Here is an 18278-nt window from a genome sequence, read left to right as displayed (position 1 = left end):
CTGTAATGCTGCGGGTCGAGTTCTGTGCACAGCGCTGAATGTGAACCCTGCGGTTCCCCACGTACCATATGTGATACAAAGTGTAATGGTATGATTAATAATCATTTCTGTCTAAATTCCTAACATGGACAAGGAACCGTTTTTCCCCACTTACTTATAAAACAAAGCTAAGGTTTCACTTCTCAGAAAAGCAGGAGGCAAACCGAACGATAATATCTTGCCAAAGCTACTCCTTTCGAAACAAAAATTTCTGAAATTTTTGTTGTCACAATGCTGTACCTTCAAAGGATGGGAAAGGCATTTTGCTCCTGATTCACTATGCATCTGCAACAAAGAGTGCATTTCTGATGATATAGACATTTTCACAACGTTTGGCTAAACCGGTTTCCTGGGCTGTGCGGACAACGTGAGGGAGCTCAATCCTCAACTCTTTGCTGTACTACAATCACAGCCCATGGACCTCTTTCTGAAAAGCCCTGTACTCGTATTTCACAACTGTTATCTGACAACTTCAATGCCAGTCTATTGCAAGGTTAATATATATTGACCGGGCGTGGCTGTTCTGTCCTGTTCTTTGTCCTTGCATGCAAACCAGCAAATAAGCACTCATAATATATATTGTCACGGACGCCGGTAGGACGTTCTATCTCTGGCAGAACAGTACCTGGCTAGCACACTGGGCAGAGCGCAGCCGGCAGGCACTAGCACCGAGCAGAAGAGGACGAAGTCCGGCGCGCGACAAAGGTAGAAGACAGACCGCACGGGGGCGCCGGTAGAGTGATGGCTAAACTAAGTGCGGCATTGCCCCTCCCCTCTGGAAAGGCATCGACTCGATGCCTGAAAGTGAGGGGGAGCCACGTGTGGGTGTTAACAGAATCCCAGGCACCGTACGTGGTGAGAGGTGTCCTAGCGGGCATGGTATGGCTTGAGTCTTGCGACGTGCACAATTTCGGATGTCGGCGGGCGTCTGGAAGAACGAACACTCCCTTGCGGGCGCACTTCATACGTAACGTCGCTGAGTTTGCGGAGGACCTCGTAGGGGCCGAAGTAACGGCGCAAAAGCTTCTCGGAGCGACCGCGCAGACGGATGGGGCTCCAAACCCACACTTGATCGCCAGGCTGGAAAATGACTTCGCGGTGACGGAGGCTATACCGGTGAGCATCGACTTCTTGCCGCACGCAGGTTCGTTGCCGAGCCAGCCGGCGGGCAGCCTCTGCATGGCGAACGAATGAATCAGCGTCGGCAACGGATGGGCGTGCAATATCGGGCAACAACATCGTGTCCAACATAGTCACGACTTCACGACCGTGTACCAAACGAAATGGGGTGAACCCCGTCGTCTCTTGAAGGGCAGTATTGTAGGCAAACGTGACGTACGGAAAGATTTCGTCCCAGTTCTTATGGTCATCATCGACGTACATAGAAATCATATCAGCGATAGTCTTATTGAGGCGCTCGGTTAGGCCGTTGGTTTGAGGATGGTAAGCTGTGGTCTTACGATGACTTGTGCCACTGAGCCGCATAACTTCCTGAGTAAGCGTAGACGTGAACGCTGTGCCTCGGTCAGTTAAAACAACATAAGGGGCGCCATGGCGGAGGACTATGCTGATGATGAAAAAGTCAGCAATTTCAGCAGCAGTGCCGCGGGGAAGGGCTTTCGTCTCACAATACCGGGTGAGGTAGTCGGTGGCAACCACAATATACCGGTTACCCAATGATGACGTGGGAAATGGGCCCAGTAAGTCCATGCCGACTTGGTGGAAAGGAATTCTCGGCGGAGCAATGGGTTGGAGCAAGCCAGCCGGCTTGAAAGGTGGTTTCTTCCGACGTTGACACTCTCGGCAAGTGCGTACATAACGCTTGACAGCCGCAGAAAGCCTGGGCCAGTAATACCGGTGACGAACTCGTGCCATCGTTCGAGAAAATCCGAGGTGGCCGGAAGGAAGCTCGTCGTGGCATGCCTGCAAAACGTCAGTGCGGAGCGCCGTTGGAACCACGAGCAGGTAACCAGAGTCCGTCGGGCCGTAATTTCGTTTGTAGAGGACGCCGTCTAGCAAGCAAAACGACGACAAGCCACGCACGAATAGACGAGGCGGTAACGAGGCGGTACCCTCAAGATAATGGATGAGTGGCCGCAATTCCGTGTCGTCCCTCTGTTGTTGAGCGAGGGCGGACGTGGTCAGAGCACCAATAAAGAGAGGGTCATCTTCGAGGTCATCAGAGCTGGACGGGATAGGAGCACGGGACAAGCAGTCTGCATCGCTGTGTTTGTTTCCCGACTTGTAGACAACTGTTACATCAAATTCTTGCAAGCGAAGGCTCCAACTAGCTAGCCGGCCCGAGGGGTCTTTAAGATTCGCGAGCCAACACAGTGAGTGGTGGTCACTCACGACCCGAAACGGGCGACCATACAAGTAGGGCCGGAACTTCGTTATCGCACACACAACAGCTAGGCACTCCTTTTCAGTGGTTGAGTAATTGGCCTCGGACCGAGACAGCGTGCGGCTGCCGTAAGCAATCACGCGCTCAACACCATCTTGCCACTGGACGAGGACTGCACCGAGGCCAATGTTGCTGGCATCGGTGTGAAGTTCTGTATCCGCCTCCTCGTCGAAATGGGCAAGAATGGGCGTTGTTTGTAGGCGTTTGCGGAGCTTTTCGAAGGCGTCCTGCTGTTCCTGTGTCCAGACGAAAGGCTGATCGTCTTTTGTCAGCCGTGTGAGAGGCTCAGCCAGCCTGGAGAAGTCTTGCACGAAGCGTCTGTGTAATGCGCAGAGGCCAAGAAACCGGCGCACAGCTCGCTTATCAGTGGGAGTCGGGAACGCAGCTACAGCGGCCGTCTTGTCGGGGTCGGGGCTGACACCCTCAGGTGTCACAACATGGCCCAAAAACTTCAGCCGTTGGTACGCGAAGTGGCATTTTTCGGGTTTTAGAGATAGACCGGCTGATCGGATGGCCGTCAATACTGCACTCAAGCGTTTGAGATGTTCTTCGTAGGTCGCAGCGAAAATAACCACATCATCAAGATAGACGATACACGACTGCCATTTGAGGCCAACCAGGACAGTGTCCATCATTCTTTGAAAGGTGGCAGGAGCGGTGCACAGGCCAAAGGGGAGCACCTTGAACTCGTACAAGCCGTGGGGGTTATGAACGCGGTCTTTTCACGGTCCCGTTCATCGACTTCGATCTGCCAGTACCCACTGCGTAGATCAAGAGAGGAAAAGTATCGGGCATGACGCAGGCGATCGAACGGGTCATCAATTCGGGGCAACGGATAGACGTCCTTTTTAGTAATCTTGTTGAGGCGACGATAGTCGACGCAGAATCGGAGAGTGCCATCCTTCTTGGCGACCAGCACAACGGGCGAAGCCACGGGCTTGTTGACGGCTGGATAACCTCGTCGCGGAGCATTTCCTCAACCTGCCTCCGAATCACCTCCCGTTCTTTCGCAGACACTCGATAGGGGTGGTGTTGTATAGGCCTCTCGCCTTCATCCACTACAATGCGGTGTTTAGCGACCGATGTTTGCCGAACTTTAGAAGTGGTCGCAAAGCAGTCACGAAAAGAGTCGAGGATCATGTGGAGGCGGTGTTTCTGATCGGCGGTTAGGTCGGGGTTCACGTCAGTCATAACGGGGGCGTCAAAGGTCGATGCATGGGTATCGTTGAGGGACAAGGCGCAGTGGGAGACTGAGTCACTAATTTCATCGAAATAGGCTATGGCGGTTGCTTGCGGCAAGTGGCGGTATTCGGCGCTAAAGTTCGTAACAAAAAGCTGCGTTCGCAGTCCGCGGAGGGAAGTAACACCCCGCGCAACGCAGACTTGTTGATTCAGCAGTAACGACAGGTTGCCTTCCGCAACCCCGTGAGGAGTGCGTGGGTTGGAGCACTCCACCGTAATAAACAAACTGGAGCGTGGTGGTAGCGTGACATTGTCATCACACACGCGAAAAACAGGTCTGTCGGGCTCGCTGCTGTCGGCTAGGGCACAATGAGGTGAGAACGTCACGACAAGTTCGCGGAGGTTGATTATCGCACCGTGTTCCCGAAAAAAATCTAACCCGAGGATGAGGTTCTTCGAGCAATGAGCCAACACAGCGAAGCAGGCAGTGAAGGTAACACCACGAATCTCCATTCTAGCGGTGCAGACGCCAAGCGGTGTCACCAGATGGCCTCCAGCTGTCCGGATGTGCGTTCCAGGCCAAGGTGTCAGTACTTTCCTCAGGACAAGCGTCAGATCACGACTCATGACGGAGAAGTCGGCGCCGGTATCTACGAGAGCATTCACGCGGCGGCCATCAACGATGACCGGGATTTCAGCCGAAGCTTGGTCACCTTCAGAAAAACGCTGTGTGAGGGAGGTCGGACTAGGGGATCGTTCTCGCGGTCGGGTTGGGGCGTCAAGCGGAGGCGTCTCCGTTCGTCGAAAAGTCGTCGGACTTAAGGGTCGTTCAGATTGTCCACTTGAGGCGTCAAGCGAAGGCGTCTCTGGGCTTCGAAAGGTCGTCGCGGCGTGGGGTCGGAGGTCGGGTCGCATGCTAACGTCGGTGAGCGGAGGATGTTCGTCATTATGTCCGGTGACGGCAGCCCTACCTCCGGGGGTCGCCGTCCTCAGTTTTTCCGGCGCGGGCTGGAGGACTGCCGGACGTAGGACTGGCGGGCTGGTGAAGAAAACCGTCGAGGCGACGGTGACCTGGACTGACGTTGGGCAGTGGGTGCAGGTGGGACGTTGGCCGCTAGGTACTGATCGATCTCGCGGGGTCGTTCACCATAGCGTGGCAGGGGTGCGTCGGGCGAAAAGCCGCGCAGGCCAATCCGGCGGTACGGGCAGTGACGACGGATGTGGCCTGCTTCGCCGCAGTAGAAGCACAGGGGCCTGTTGTTCGGCGTTCGCCACATGTTTGCCTTCGTGACGGGTGGGCGGTCGGCTGGCAGCGCTGTCGTATACGGGAATCGGTCGGACGGCGCGGCAGGGGCTGGAGAGTAGAACGCCGGCGGTGGTGGCGCAGGGCTTCGCAATGCCTCGCTATATGTCATCACATAGGGCGCTGGCGGTTGCGGAGGTGGAGTGGGCTGCACCGTGCGGCGTATCTCGTCACGGACAGCCTCCGAGATGGCGGTGACACTAGGAGGCTGCTCCACAGAGCGAAGCTTCTGCAGCTCTTCGCGAACGATGCTCCTGATGAGCTCTCGGAGGGAGGTGTTCTCATCCCCGGGCCTCGGCATGTGGCACTCCACAGCAGTGATGTTTGACGGACGGCCGTAGTGCGCAAACTGCTGCTGCAGGGCGCGCTCCATGCTTGCCGCTACCTTTGCAAAATCGGCGACTGTAGCCGGAGGATCGCGCACGAGCCCAGCGAACAATTGCTCCTTCACGCCCCGCATCAAATGGCGCACCTTCTTGGCTTCCGACATCGAAGGATCAGCGCGGTTGAAAAGCCGGGTCATATCCTCCACGAACATCGCCACGCTCTCGTTTGGCTGCTGCGCTCGCGATTGCAAGGCCAATTCAGCACGCTCCCTCCGTTCGTTGCTGCTGAACGTATCCAGCAACTGGCGCCGGAAGTCTTGCCAGGTGTGGATGGCGGACTCGTGGTTTTCGAACCACGTCTTAGCGGCGTCCTGGAGGGCAAAGTAGACGTTCCGAAGCTTGCGGTCCTCGTCCCACAGATTAAATTCAGAGACCCTGTCATACCCGTCCAACCAGTCCTCCACATCTTCAAACTTGTCACCATGAAACGACGCGGGCGTACGAGGCGAATGAAGAAGCAGCGGTGGCGAACTCAGTTTGCTGGAAGGTCTGGCTGGCCACCGTAGAGGTCATCTTGCGGGATGGCGCGGTGAGGGGATTATACTCGGGGGCTAAGCCTTTCAAGCGGCGGCTTGACTTGTGGACAGGTGTCGTGTCCAGGGGGTGTGGCAGAGCGCTGGAGGTTCCTGGGACCTCTTCGTACATAGATCGTACCCAGCAGCTGCACCAAAAATGTCACGGACGCAGGTAGGACGTTCTATCTCTGGCAGAACAGTACCTGGCGAGCACACTGGGCAGAGCGCAGCCGGCAGGCACTAGCACCGAGCAGAAGAGGACGAAGTCCGGCGCGCGACAAAGGTCTAAGACAGACCGCACGGGGGCGCCGGTAGAGTGATGGCTAAACTAAGTGCGGCAATATATTGACGGTTGACTCAGCGCTTTGTGCGACCGTTATTTTCTTGTCTTAAATTTAGCGCAGGTTTCTTTTCATCGAGCACTCAGGATGAAAACCGAATGATAAACATAATGGCATGGAAATTTGCGAGTGCCACTTGCAATTCTTGTGCTCAACTCACCCTAATGGCGTGCAGGAAATTGCCTCATCTCTATTGGGCAACACATAAGGTGATTACTTATATCAGCGCATTAACTCGAAACGTTGCCAGTGAATTCCGCAGTCAAGAAATTTCCAACGGTGAGCCTTTAAACTGGTGCAGTTCCCGCCAGTGCAAAAATCCTTTCCTTATGGTCCCAGATTATGACAGTTGTTACTACAGCTAGTGTGCAAAAATTTATGCCTCAACGTTTTTAAGGCAGCCACAGAAAACATTTATGGCCGAGGCCAATATGGTGACCTTCACTGGGACTTCTCATGTCTTCACCAAATTATGGCATTGAACGTAGCACATCTGCGACGATGCGACCTTTTAGTTCCTCTGCCGAAGGTTGACGAAATGAAGTTCGAAAAGGTGACGGAGTGGGCTAGTAGGTGCATATACGTAATTTCCGGAAGCGCTGCAATCAGCACAGAGCAAGACATTCAAGGGCGAGCACTCGTCCTTTTTCGTCTCTCTCTGTGTTCACGCTGATTACAGCGCTTCGGAAAAAGAACTCACAGATAAGACCTTTACTTCTCCCGTGGTCTCCTATATGTCGCGTGTATCTTGTTCTTTTTGCGCTGGACTCAAATACAGAGCTGCAGCGGCTGGCTTTTTTTTTTCTCATAGCGTTGCTGTGTTACCAGTTTGCCGCACGCTGTGCCAGTCACTATACTTGCAGGTGTGCTGCTCAAGCTTTCCTTCTGCAACCTCTAAGACGCTGACACCTCAGCTCTAGTTTTTTCCAGTGTCCAAAGTTAGCGTGCGAAAATAAATGACGGATCGACAAGTGTGAGATTAAATTCGGTAGTTTGTTGAGATAACTTTAACTCTGCGAGATCTTTTAACTCTGCGGTGCGCAGTTGTCATGTAAAAAATAAGCACTTTGAAATGCAATCAGCTTTGGATTCCCTGAATCAGAGATTTGATATACTAGCGTACACTGAAACATGGTTCACAAATCAAAATGATGTTATCTTCTTTCGTGGCTACAAGTTTGAAGGCGTGTTCAGAGAAAACCGTAGAGGAGGTGGCGTCGCATTGTATGTTAAAGAAAGCCTTGACTATGAAGTTTTATCAGATTTTTCTCTTGTCGATACCCACTACGAATCGGTTGCTATAAAATGTCATGGAACACTGATCGCTTGCATTTATCGACCCCCATTTAGTGAAAGTGCCGAATTTATCAAGTTTGTGCGTGATCTTCTTGAATGTGCTTGTATCATAAAAATATCTCTGTTGTTTCGGTTGGAGACTTTAACATTGATCTTTTGACAAACAGCTCCCCGCGGCGTCTTTTTTGTGAAGCCATTGATGCATTTCTCTGCATTAATGTTATTCAGTCACCAACAAGAATAACCTTAGAGAGGGACTCATTATTAGATTTTTGCGTTACAAATCATGAGTTATCAAGAGTGCTATCAGGTGTGCTTACATTTTATTTGAGCGACCATCTGCCTATATTCTGTTTTTTTCCTCGGGCGATAAAAAAAAGGAAGCACGTACCAACTCCCCAGATAGTATATCGCAGTTTCAATCAAGAAAACTTACCTAGGTTTAGATCCATGATGGAAAGCACTGCCTGGAGCGAAGTTTACAATGAGTTAAATCCTAGTATAGCGTACAATATCTTTCTTCAGTTAGTGAAAAGTAAATATGATACCGCATTTCCTTTGACAGTGGGAAAAACTCACAAAAAGTCTCGAAAGCCGTGGGTTACGAGAGAGTTATATCGACGAATTCAAACCCGTGACAGGCTTTTTGACAAATTCATCCAATCAAAAAATTCAGTGATACTTAAGGAATACAAAAAACTTGGAAATAAGTTAGGCTCTGATATTAAAAAAAGCTAAGAAACAGTATTATCAGAATAAATTTTCAGAAGTCTCCAATTGCCCTAAGAAAATATGGGATTGTTTGAGCGACCTCATGGGAAGGGCGATAACCCATATTCCCAGCACATTAACATTCAATGGTGTTGAATACAGTGGCGCTGCTTTGGCAGACAAGTTTAATGCTCATTTCCTATCCTCTGGGGAATCATCTCAGAAGCAGGACCGAAATCATGAAATTGCTCTCCAATTGGTAGTTCCATATTCTTGAATCCTTGCAGTGAACATGAAGTATTCACATTCCTTAGAAGCCTAGACAAATTCACTGCGGCAGGCGCAGATGAAATTAAGGCCGAGCCTATTATTTTTGTTGCCGATCTAATTAGCTTGCCCTTGCAGCATATATGTAACAACGCGTTAGTTTAAGGTATTTTTCCAGATGGTATGAAAATTGCCAGAGTGGTTGTTTTACACAAAGGTGGCCCTTATGACAATATAAACAACTACATATTTATATCTGTACTCCCTTTGTTTTCTAAACTGCTGGAATAATTGATCAAAATCAGACTTCTTTGACGACAGACAAATTTTTGTTAACGAACAGTTCGGATTTCGTGAGAAGAAGTCAACAGAAATGGCATTGCTTAGTATAAAGGAAAAAATGTATGGTGTGCGTGGAATCGCCCACTCACTTTTGTCATCTTATCTGTCCCACAGGTCACAGTTTGTAGATGCCAATAACGCAATATCTTCACGGAAGGCAGTTACCACTGGTGTGCCGCAAGGAAGCATTTTGGGCCCACTTTTATTCCTAATTTACATAAATGACATTGCAAGCTGCACAGATAATGCTACATTCGTTTCGTATGCCGATGACACAACCATTTTTATTACAGGCAACGTGGAAACAGATTTAGAAATAAAGGCTAATAAGACGCTGTCTGACTTAGAACGCTGGTCCGCGATAAACTGTTTAGAAATCAACCCGAAGAAAACAAAAGTAATCTTGTACACGCCTAGAGGTAAGATGTTGACAACTAATATGAATTTGTGTCTGGGCAGTGAGCAGTTAGAGATAGTGGACTCCGTTAACATCCTTGGGGTGCATTTTTCAAAGCACCTTACCTGGAATGAACATGTTGATCAAGGTGCCGGACTGACCTTTTTAAAATGTCTTTTTTCCCCAAAACGGTTTCGGAATGGAACAAGCTGCCTGAGGAAGTAGTGTCCATATTATCAAATGATTCATTTTCTTCCATGCTGTGACATTTTTTTGTGTATAATAATTCCGTGTTCTTTCTATCTCATTGTTATCTTTTTTTTTGTAACCACCTGCACGCGGTGGCATTTGTGTACTTTTTCTTCTACCCCCCCACTGTAATGCCAGCCAATGGCGCTGTGGGTATGATGATAAATAAATAAATAAATAAATAAATAAATACAATCAAAATTGTCATCTGCCATTGGTGTCACTGCTCGTCTGCGTCGCATTCTCCCGACCAAGGTAAAATTAATGTTGTACAATGCACTGGTGGTATCTGTCATGCAGTATTGCATTGTGGTGTGGGGCACAACTGGCGTGACAAACTTGCAGAAACTACATTTGCTACAAAAAAGAGCTGTACGTTACATAGCTGATGTCCATTATACATACTCCACAAAACCACTTTTTCCAAAATATGAAATTCTTCCTGTGTTTTGTTTTTATAATTACAGGTTGATGTTGTGCTACAAAGGTTTTGTAAAGTTTGGCATTGATTACATAACTCATCTGGCAAAACTCCAAGAAAACACAAATATTCGTCAGACCCGACATAAAGAAATGTGGTTTGTACACACCCCGAGAACCTCCTATGATGAACAATCTCTATCTTATACATTACCTTCGCTGTTAAACTTACTAGACCGACAAAATTTTGATCCCTCCAGAAACCGAAACTGTCGCATTAAACGTTTTTGTCAACTTCTTCATTTGCAAGACTAAACCATGCCTTCCTATTCGCCTGATTTTGTTCACTAATGTTGCTTATGTGTGTTGATTTATCTGTATTACCTTTTGTTGCTTCTCCGATTGATTGCCGTCTTGTTTCATTCTGTATTACCCGTTGCTTTGTGATATTTTTTCATTTTTGTGTAAGACTGGCCGTCATCCTGCTGTCATGCCAACTAACAAGGGGTCGGGACCTCGTCAAGCTGCTCGAGCTTTTAGTCCCGTACTCCTCCTTTTCTAAGGAAATAAAATGATTGATTGATTGATTGATTGATTGAATATTTTCTAATATGGATGACAAACAATCTACAGTTGAACTTTTTTTTAGATTTCAGGAAGGCATTTGATTCAGTTAAACATGATATTTTATTTTATAAGCTACCGTTTTATGGCATTCGAGGAGTTGCCTTAAATCTGATCCGTACTTATCTTTCCGGTGCGTGCAGTATACATGTTTGAATGGTCATCAATCACAACCTGGCCAATTAATATGCGGTGTTCCACAAGGGTCTATTTTGGGTCCAATATTTTTCATTCTTTATATCAATGATATAATAGCCATCCCTCGAACTCCCACAATAATTTTATATGCAGATGATACCAGTGTATTTTTTTCTGGCATGCATCTTAGTAATATTCAGGCTGAGGCAAATGCATGGTTACAAGAATTGTCTTTATGGTTGAATATAAATAAACTAGAGTTAAATGTTAATAACACAAAGCTTAGTGTATTTAAGGCACGTAACAAGCCTGATAACAGCGAAATTAAGCTTACATTCAAAAATAGCGTAATTGACCGTGATTCTTCCTACAAGTTTATAGGCATAATCTTTGAAGAACACTTGAGTTGGACCCTGCATATTAATAAGATTCATGCCAGCATATCAAGGTCATTATGTGTATTATATAAACTTCGAGACCTTGTTCCGAAATGGCTGATGTGGCAATTATATTATACCCTAATTCAATCACATCTTCATTATTGTTTACTTGTTTGGGGATCTACAACGAAAACTAACCTCACGAGGCTGATAACATTACCGAAAAAAGCAATACGATATGTCCAAAACCTTGCATACAATGATCATACAGGTTTGTACTTCTGTAAGCATTCTATTCTAAAAGTCAATGAATTATTTGAGTTGAAACTGCTTTCTTATGTTTTTAACGATTTCAAACATCATCCCACTAAATATGTTCAATTAAACTCTAGTAGTGACGCGCCTTATAAATTAAGACACGTCAGTTACAGAGTACCATTCTTAAGGACTAGCTATGGAACCGAAATCCTTTCATATTTAATTCCCAGTCTTCTCAATAAACATACACAGGCCATAGAAGTTATTCAGAAATCTGTTTCCCAAAAGTCTTTCAATAGAAATCTACCTACCTACCTACCTACCTACCTACCTACCTACCTACCTACCTACCTACCTACCTACCTACCTACCTGCCTGCCTGCCTACCTACCTGGCTGCCTGCCTGCCTGCCTGCCTGCCCGCCCGAACCCAACCCACCCACCTACCTACCCACCCACCCACCCACCTACCCACCTACCCACCTACCTACCTACCCACCTAACCACCTACCTACCTACCTACCTACCTACCTACCTACCTACCTACCTACCTACCTACCTACCTACCTACCTACCTACCTACCTACCTACCTACCTACCTACCTGTCTGTCTGTCTGTCTGTCTGTCTGTCTGTCTGTCTGTCTGTCTGTCCGTCCGTCCGTCCGTCCGTCCGTCCGTCCGTCTGTCTGTCTGTCTGTCTGTCTGTCTGTCTGTCTGTCTGTCTGTCTGTCTGTCTGTCTGTCTAATCTATCTATCTATCTATCTATCTATCTATCTATCTATCTATCTATCTATCTATCTATCTATCTATCTATCTATCTATCTATCTATCTATCTATCTATCTATCTATCTGTCTATCTATCTATCTATCTATCTATCTATCTATCTATCTATCTATCTATCTATCTATCTATCTATCTATCTATCTATCTATCTATCTATCTATCTATCTATCTATCTATCTATCTATCTATCTATCTATCTATCTATCTATCTATCTATCTATCTATCTATCTATCTACCTATCTATCTATCTATCTATCTATCTATCTATCTATCTATCTATCTATCTATCTATCTATCTATCTATCTATCTATCTATCTATCTATCTATCTATCTATCTATCTATCTATCTATCTATCTATCTATCTATCTATCTATCTATCTATCTATCTATCTATCTATCTATCTATCTATCTATCTATCTATCTATCTATCTATCTATCTATCTATCTATCTATCTATCTATCTATCTATCTGTCTATCTGTCTATCTGTCTGTCTGTCTGTCTGTCTGTCTGTCTGTCTGTCTGTCTGTCTGTCTGTCTGTCTTTCTGTCTATCTGTCTATCTGTCTATCTATCTATCTATCTATCTATCTATCTATCTATCTATCTATCTATCTATCTATCTATCTATCTATCTATCTATCTATCTATCTATCTATCTATCTATCTATCTATCTATCTATCTATCTATCTATCTATCTATCTATCTATCTATCTATCTATCTATCTATCTATCTATCTATCTATCTATCTATCTATCAACATTAAGCTGATTTGTAAAAGCCAAGTAAAGATAATAATTCGTACTAGTCATTTAGGTGATTGTTCCTCTGATATCGGTAAGAAGCTTATCCTTATTTTGTAGTGTTTAAACTCAATACCTAAGATTCAAAACTAAAACCACCAAACTCAGATTACACCCGTTTTAGTTCGAGGCCTCTCGCAACCTCTCCGCCAGTTTGTGGGAAAGCTGCCAGCAGGCTCCGTTGCCAACTACGCGAAATAACTGGCGGCAAGACTCCCTATGACGACGAGAGGGTTTGCAAACCGCGGCGGAGCTAACAGACCTGCTTCGCTGGCCACTCCATTACACTATTACGTCATCGCCATAGTTGAACTTCCTGCGTGCTTAACTGCCAGCTTCTCGCACTGCGCTTTGAATGGCTTAAATGGCTTCTGGTTCTGGATCCGTGCGCACTGGATCCAGAACACCGCGGTCACATTGCCCTTTTATACCGGTCCTCGAGCCGAAACAGAAGCAAATGAAAGCCGTAGAAAGAGTGCACCTAATTTGCTTTTCGCCTAACCGCACTAAATCCTCCGTCGTCTAAAATGCTGTTTTCGATAATTTTTTTTATCCTTCACTGCCTTCATGTTCTTCATAAATATGTTACATTCTATTTAACCGGTGTTTTCTTTCTTTCAAATGTTATTTTCTCCTAGGTTGTTCTTGTTATCTCAGCAACTCTGCTACGGCCTTGATCTCCAATATTTCGAAGACAATTAAACAAAAGAAAAGCAAATAGATGCATGGGGAACACGTATTCTTTTGCAAGTACCTGCACTTTGTTCTTGATCGTTACGAAACTGCAGCTAAGTATCAAGAAGTAATGTTACAATATAACGCGGCGAAACGTGGGGCGATTTTGCAACCTTTTGGGGAAAAAAGTTGCTCAAATTAACAGACCCCTAGTCCTAAGTAATGCCTTTTTGGTTAATGCACAAAAAAAAATGAAAGCACCGGCTACCGTTTGCAGCCAAGCCATCTTTTGAGATCTAAACTGAAAGCGGAAGCAAAAAAAAAAGATTTTCTTTCCCCTCCCTGCAGATGACATTCGCCATGAGTCGTGTCATGAAGCTCTGCTGCGCTGAAGAAGTGGGATGGGAGGAGCCGGACACAGCGCCGGAAAAAAATCGGGAAGCAGGTATGCCAGGCCCATTGCTGCTGGTTGCATTATAAAGCATGTTGCTAGAAATCAACTGGCAGCAGTACCTGCTTTCAGCCAACGAATTGGTGCTTTATTCACGGGAAGAAGATAGAAAGAATGAAGAGGTGAAGGGGGAAGTAATGGAGAAGGGCTAAAGAGATGGAGTACGCGTGGCTCTAGACCGCTGCTACGACTGTTATCACCGAAAACGCTGCAGTACATCTGCCAGCGGTGGGCGGCTTTCCCAATCCGCCAACTAAGTGAAGTGCACTTGTTGGAAGCAATGCTTGCCACATGGACATTTCCTGCACAGAAATCATCGTTGCGACGTCTATAAGTGGCAAGGAAGCAAGTAACTAGAGTAGCACTGTCTATTCCGAGACGGCATAAATTGCGTGCAATTTATCGTCCTGCAAAAGTTTCTCCCCAGACTATGTTCACCAACCGGATGCCATAATGTGATCATCAAATAAATTCATACACTTGAAGATGGGAATAAATATATTTTAGTGGTCGTCTATAGGACGTTACTTTAAGAATGAGCACCAACTTTCAGCATTGTCTGAATACTTGTACTGTCACAGCGCAAATGACATGAAATTTTTTTATTTATCTTTTTAAAATACAGCATGCCAATGATTTGGCGAAAGCACCGGTCGTTTACTGATGGAAAATTAAGAAAGGGACGAGGAAAATGACACAGAAATAGATCATTTTGAATTTTAAAGAAAAAAATTACTATTCCTGTTCTGCAGTAAAAATGATCCACAACAAAACGCTTGCCTACAATGCAAGGTAAAACACCAAACAAAGGTTTAAAAGACAGTAAGTTTTCAATTCTATAGGTCTGCTCGACACATTTCAGATGGTAAACGATACCATTCCTTTATAGTATGTGAATTTTCTTTTTTTTTACCAAACTGGGGCAAGAAAATGGTCGTGAGTTTGACGAGTTGTTCTCATTGTGAGCGGTTTGATAGATTAATGAAAGTGCAAGTTAATTTTATGCCACGCTCTAATATTGAGAAAAACTAAATGGCTAATGTTGTTCTGTGCGTTTCGGAGGTATTTGTTTATTTAGGTTCGATATCACACAAGGTTATGGCTCGTTGGATTGCATTGGTCACTGCACTTGAAAATAGGGATGACGCAGGCTAGTTCCAATCGTTTGGCGCTCATCCTCAATAAATAGACTTTTGAAAGAATATAAATGCAATGCACTTTATTTTGCAATTTCGCAAGGCGCAAAGGGCGGCTGGAGAAAAAAAGCTACTTCACTGCAGCTTGACTGAGCTCCGGCCACAAACCAGCAATGAAACCGCGACACATTCATTCTTGATTATAAAGCACCATACCAGCCATATCACAGTAAAGCTGCTATATATAACAAATCAAACACAGTTGCCTACCCATGGCATACAAATGGTATACGAGAAAAAGATTGTAAAATAACAGTCATGTATAAGAAATGATCTAAAGGCAGAGTGAGTGAGTGAAAACTTTATTGTATCTTTCAAGGGATTCGCGGTTGTGAAGTCTCCGTCGTCTTCTCTGGCGCTGGCGACTTGAGGCTTCTCGTCAGCACGGGTGGGCCCCTATTCCAAGGCTCCACTGAGTCGTGCTGCATCAGTCGCGTGCTGCACTAAGGCCCTTTGGGTCGCGAGCTCGCCGCTGGTGAGCCGACTCTCCCATTGCTCCGCACTCGGGTGTTCGTGTTGGTGGAATGCCTTGTTGCGTTCGCATTCCCACGTGATAAAGTGTAGGTGTGGCATCGCACCAAAGGCAGGTGGCTCTGTATTGTGTCGGGAACATCTTATTAAGTATGTGTAGGTTAGGAAAGGAGTTGGTCTGTAATCTGCTCCAGCCGGCCGCTTCCTCCTTTGTTAGGGCTTTGTGTGGTGGTGGATATCTAATTCTAGCTCCGCTATGCAAGTGCAAGGTCTCTGCGTATCCCCCCTCGCAAGCCTGTAGGCGGAGCTCCGGAGCATTTGACTGCCCTGCTCGGAATGCGTTACCTCGAGCTAGGCTGTCTGCCTTTTCGCTCCCCACTATGCCCGCGTGGCCCGGGATCCAGATTAGGTTATGCCTGGGTTTCTCCTCGGCGGAGGTTACCCCGCTGAGTATTTTAAGGGCTGTTCTGCTGATCCTGCCCCTCGTGTAGTTCCTACACGTCTCCTTCGAGTCCGTCAGTATGTTGAGAGATCGGCCCGTTCTGTAGCCTTCTGCTGCCGCCAGCGCAACGGCAATCTCTTCGGCCTCCGCTGTGCCGGCGACCTTTGCCGTGGCACACGTGATCATGTTTCCTTCCTTGTTTACCACTACCGTCGCGGCTACGCGTTCTCTCTCGCGCGGATATACGGCAGCGTCCGTGTATACGGTGTTGTCTAACTGGGCTAGCGTTCTCTCCACGTACTCGGCCCTCGCTTTTCGTCGGTTTTCGTAAAGATTGGGGTCCATGTTTTTCGGCAATGGTCCTACGTTAATGGTTTTCCTAAGGTGGTCCGGTACGTCCGCGTATCTGTCTACCAGTCCGCTCGTGTCCCGACCCAACCTTCTTAGGAGCGCTCGTCCCGTGAGGGTGCCTCTGAGTCTCGTGGTTTGCGTTCCCAGCAGAGCTTCGGCGAGCTCGCTGAAGGTGTTGCTGATGCCTAGCTGGAGCAACTTTTCGTTCGACGTGTACTTGGGTAGGTGCAGAGCAGTCCTGTACGCCTTCCTGAGAATGATGTCGGCTTGCTCTCTTTCCGCCTTGGTCGTCGCGTGGTACGGCAGGGAGTACGTGACTCGGCTGACAATTAGGCTGTTAACTAGCTTGAGAGTGTCTTCTTCTCTCATTCCATATCTCTTTTGGGAGACTCTGTTGATCATACGGCCCACCTGCTCTGCCGCCTTACTCAGCAGGCTGATGGTGTGGCTGCATTTCCGGCTTCCTTGCAACCACATGCCCAGGATCCTTATCATGTTCTTTTCCGGGATGTTCTGTCCCTCGAGAACGACCTCCAATGTCGCTTGGGTGGGATGTTGCCGACCCTGAGGAGTTCCGACTTCTCCGTCGAGCATCTTAGGCCCCTCTCTCTGGTGTAAGTTTCTACGCAAGTTGCCGCTTCCTGTAGTTTTTCTTGCTTCTCCCCGAGTGATCCTTGGGTGACCCATATCGTGATGTCGTCGGCTTACATCGCGTGTTGGATGCCGTGGATCTCCTTGAGCCGTCTTGAAAGTCCATTCATTGCCACGTTGAAGAGGACGGGCGATATGACGGATCCTTGGGGTGTGCCTTTGCACGGCGTGGGGAAGACGTCGCTTCTCAGCTAGCCCAGCCCCACGGTCGCCGTTCTGTCGCTCAGGAAGGCTCTGACGTAATCGTGCGTTCTCTTCCCGCAGTTGGGGTTGTTGATGCCCTCCATGATGGCCGCGTGGCTGACGTTGTCGAAAGCCCCCTTTATGTCGACGGCCATGACGACGTTTTCGCCCGCCTTCGGCATCGCCTCAAGCACTTCCTCCTTGAGTTGGAGCAGCACGTCTTGCGTAGAGAGGTTGGCTCTGAACACGTACATGCTGTCCGGGTACCATTGTTTGTTTTACAGGTGCGACTGGATTATCTTCGTGATCACTTTCTCGTACAGCTTGCCCAGGCACGACGTTAGAGATATCGGCCTGAGGTTCTCGATCTGGAGCTTCTTGCCTGGCTTCGGAATCATCACGACGACGGCGTGTTTCCACTCCGCCGGCACTCTTCCCTTTTGCCAGAGCTTGTTGAGGTAGGTCGTAAGCTGATCTATCGCCTCGTCACTGAGGTTCCTTATTAGCGAGTTCCGGATCTTGTCCGCCCCCGCCGCCGTGTTCTTCGTGGCCGATCTTATCGCCTCGACGACCTCCTCTCTTGTGATGGGTCGGTCCATGGCCGGGTTCTCCTCGCCACGGTATTCTTCTCGGTAGCTCTCGACCTGATCTTTGCCGTAGCACTTGATCCGGACCTATTCGAGTAGTTGTTCGTCCGTGCCTTCGTATTGGTGCACCAGCCTCTGTATCGACTTGCTGCCTTCGGATTTGTTTTGGCTCGGGTCTATGAGGGCCTTGAGGATCTGCCACGTTCTGGTTGTGCTGAGGGTGCCGTTCAGCGAGTTGGCAGCCTGGCCAGCTGCGTCGCGTACTGCTCCGTTTGCTTGGTTATATCGGCAATTTTCCTCTTTAGCTTCCTGTTGAGTTTTTGTCTCTTCCACCGCTTGGTGAGCCCGCGTCTCGCCTCCCATAGGTTGAGGAGCCGCTTGTCCACCTCCGGCGTTTGTTCCGTTCTGTCTACTTCTTTCGTGTAT

General features: G+C 47.5%; 2 protein-coding genes across 2 annotated transcripts in view; one reads left to right on the top strand and one right to left on the bottom strand.

Moving 5' to 3' along the window:
- LOC149337773 (multidrug resistance-associated protein 1-like) overlaps positions 1-18278 on the top strand; it is a 266100-nt gene that overhangs the window by 135650 nt on the left and 112172 nt on the right. Inside the window, exon 12 of the mRNA XM_089553512.1 lies at positions 13869-13965. Coding sequence (XP_089409638.1) covers positions 13869-13965 — 97 coding nt within the window. The remainder of the gene's footprint in view (positions 1-13868; positions 13966-18278) is intronic.
- LOC149337775 (uncharacterized) lies at positions 14707-16979 on the bottom strand. Its single transcript, XM_089553651.1, has 2 exons — positions 15984-16979; positions 14707-14717 (listed from the first exon to the last, which is right to left on the bottom strand). The coding sequence occupies exons 1-2, from the start codon at positions 16924-16926 to the stop codon at positions 14707-14709; spliced, it is 954 nt and encodes a 317-aa protein (XP_089409777.1). The 5' UTR covers positions 16927-16979.

Source organism: Amblyomma mixtum, chromosome 7, assembly GCF_055824585.1.
Source record: "Amblyomma mixtum isolate Tamu chromosome 7, ASM5582458v1, whole genome shotgun sequence".
Taxonomy (NCBI): Eukaryota; Metazoa; Arthropoda; class Arachnida; order Ixodida; family Ixodidae; genus Amblyomma; species Amblyomma mixtum.
The sequence above is the reverse complement of the archived record's forward strand: the minus strand, read 5'-3'. Positions and strand labels throughout refer to the sequence as shown.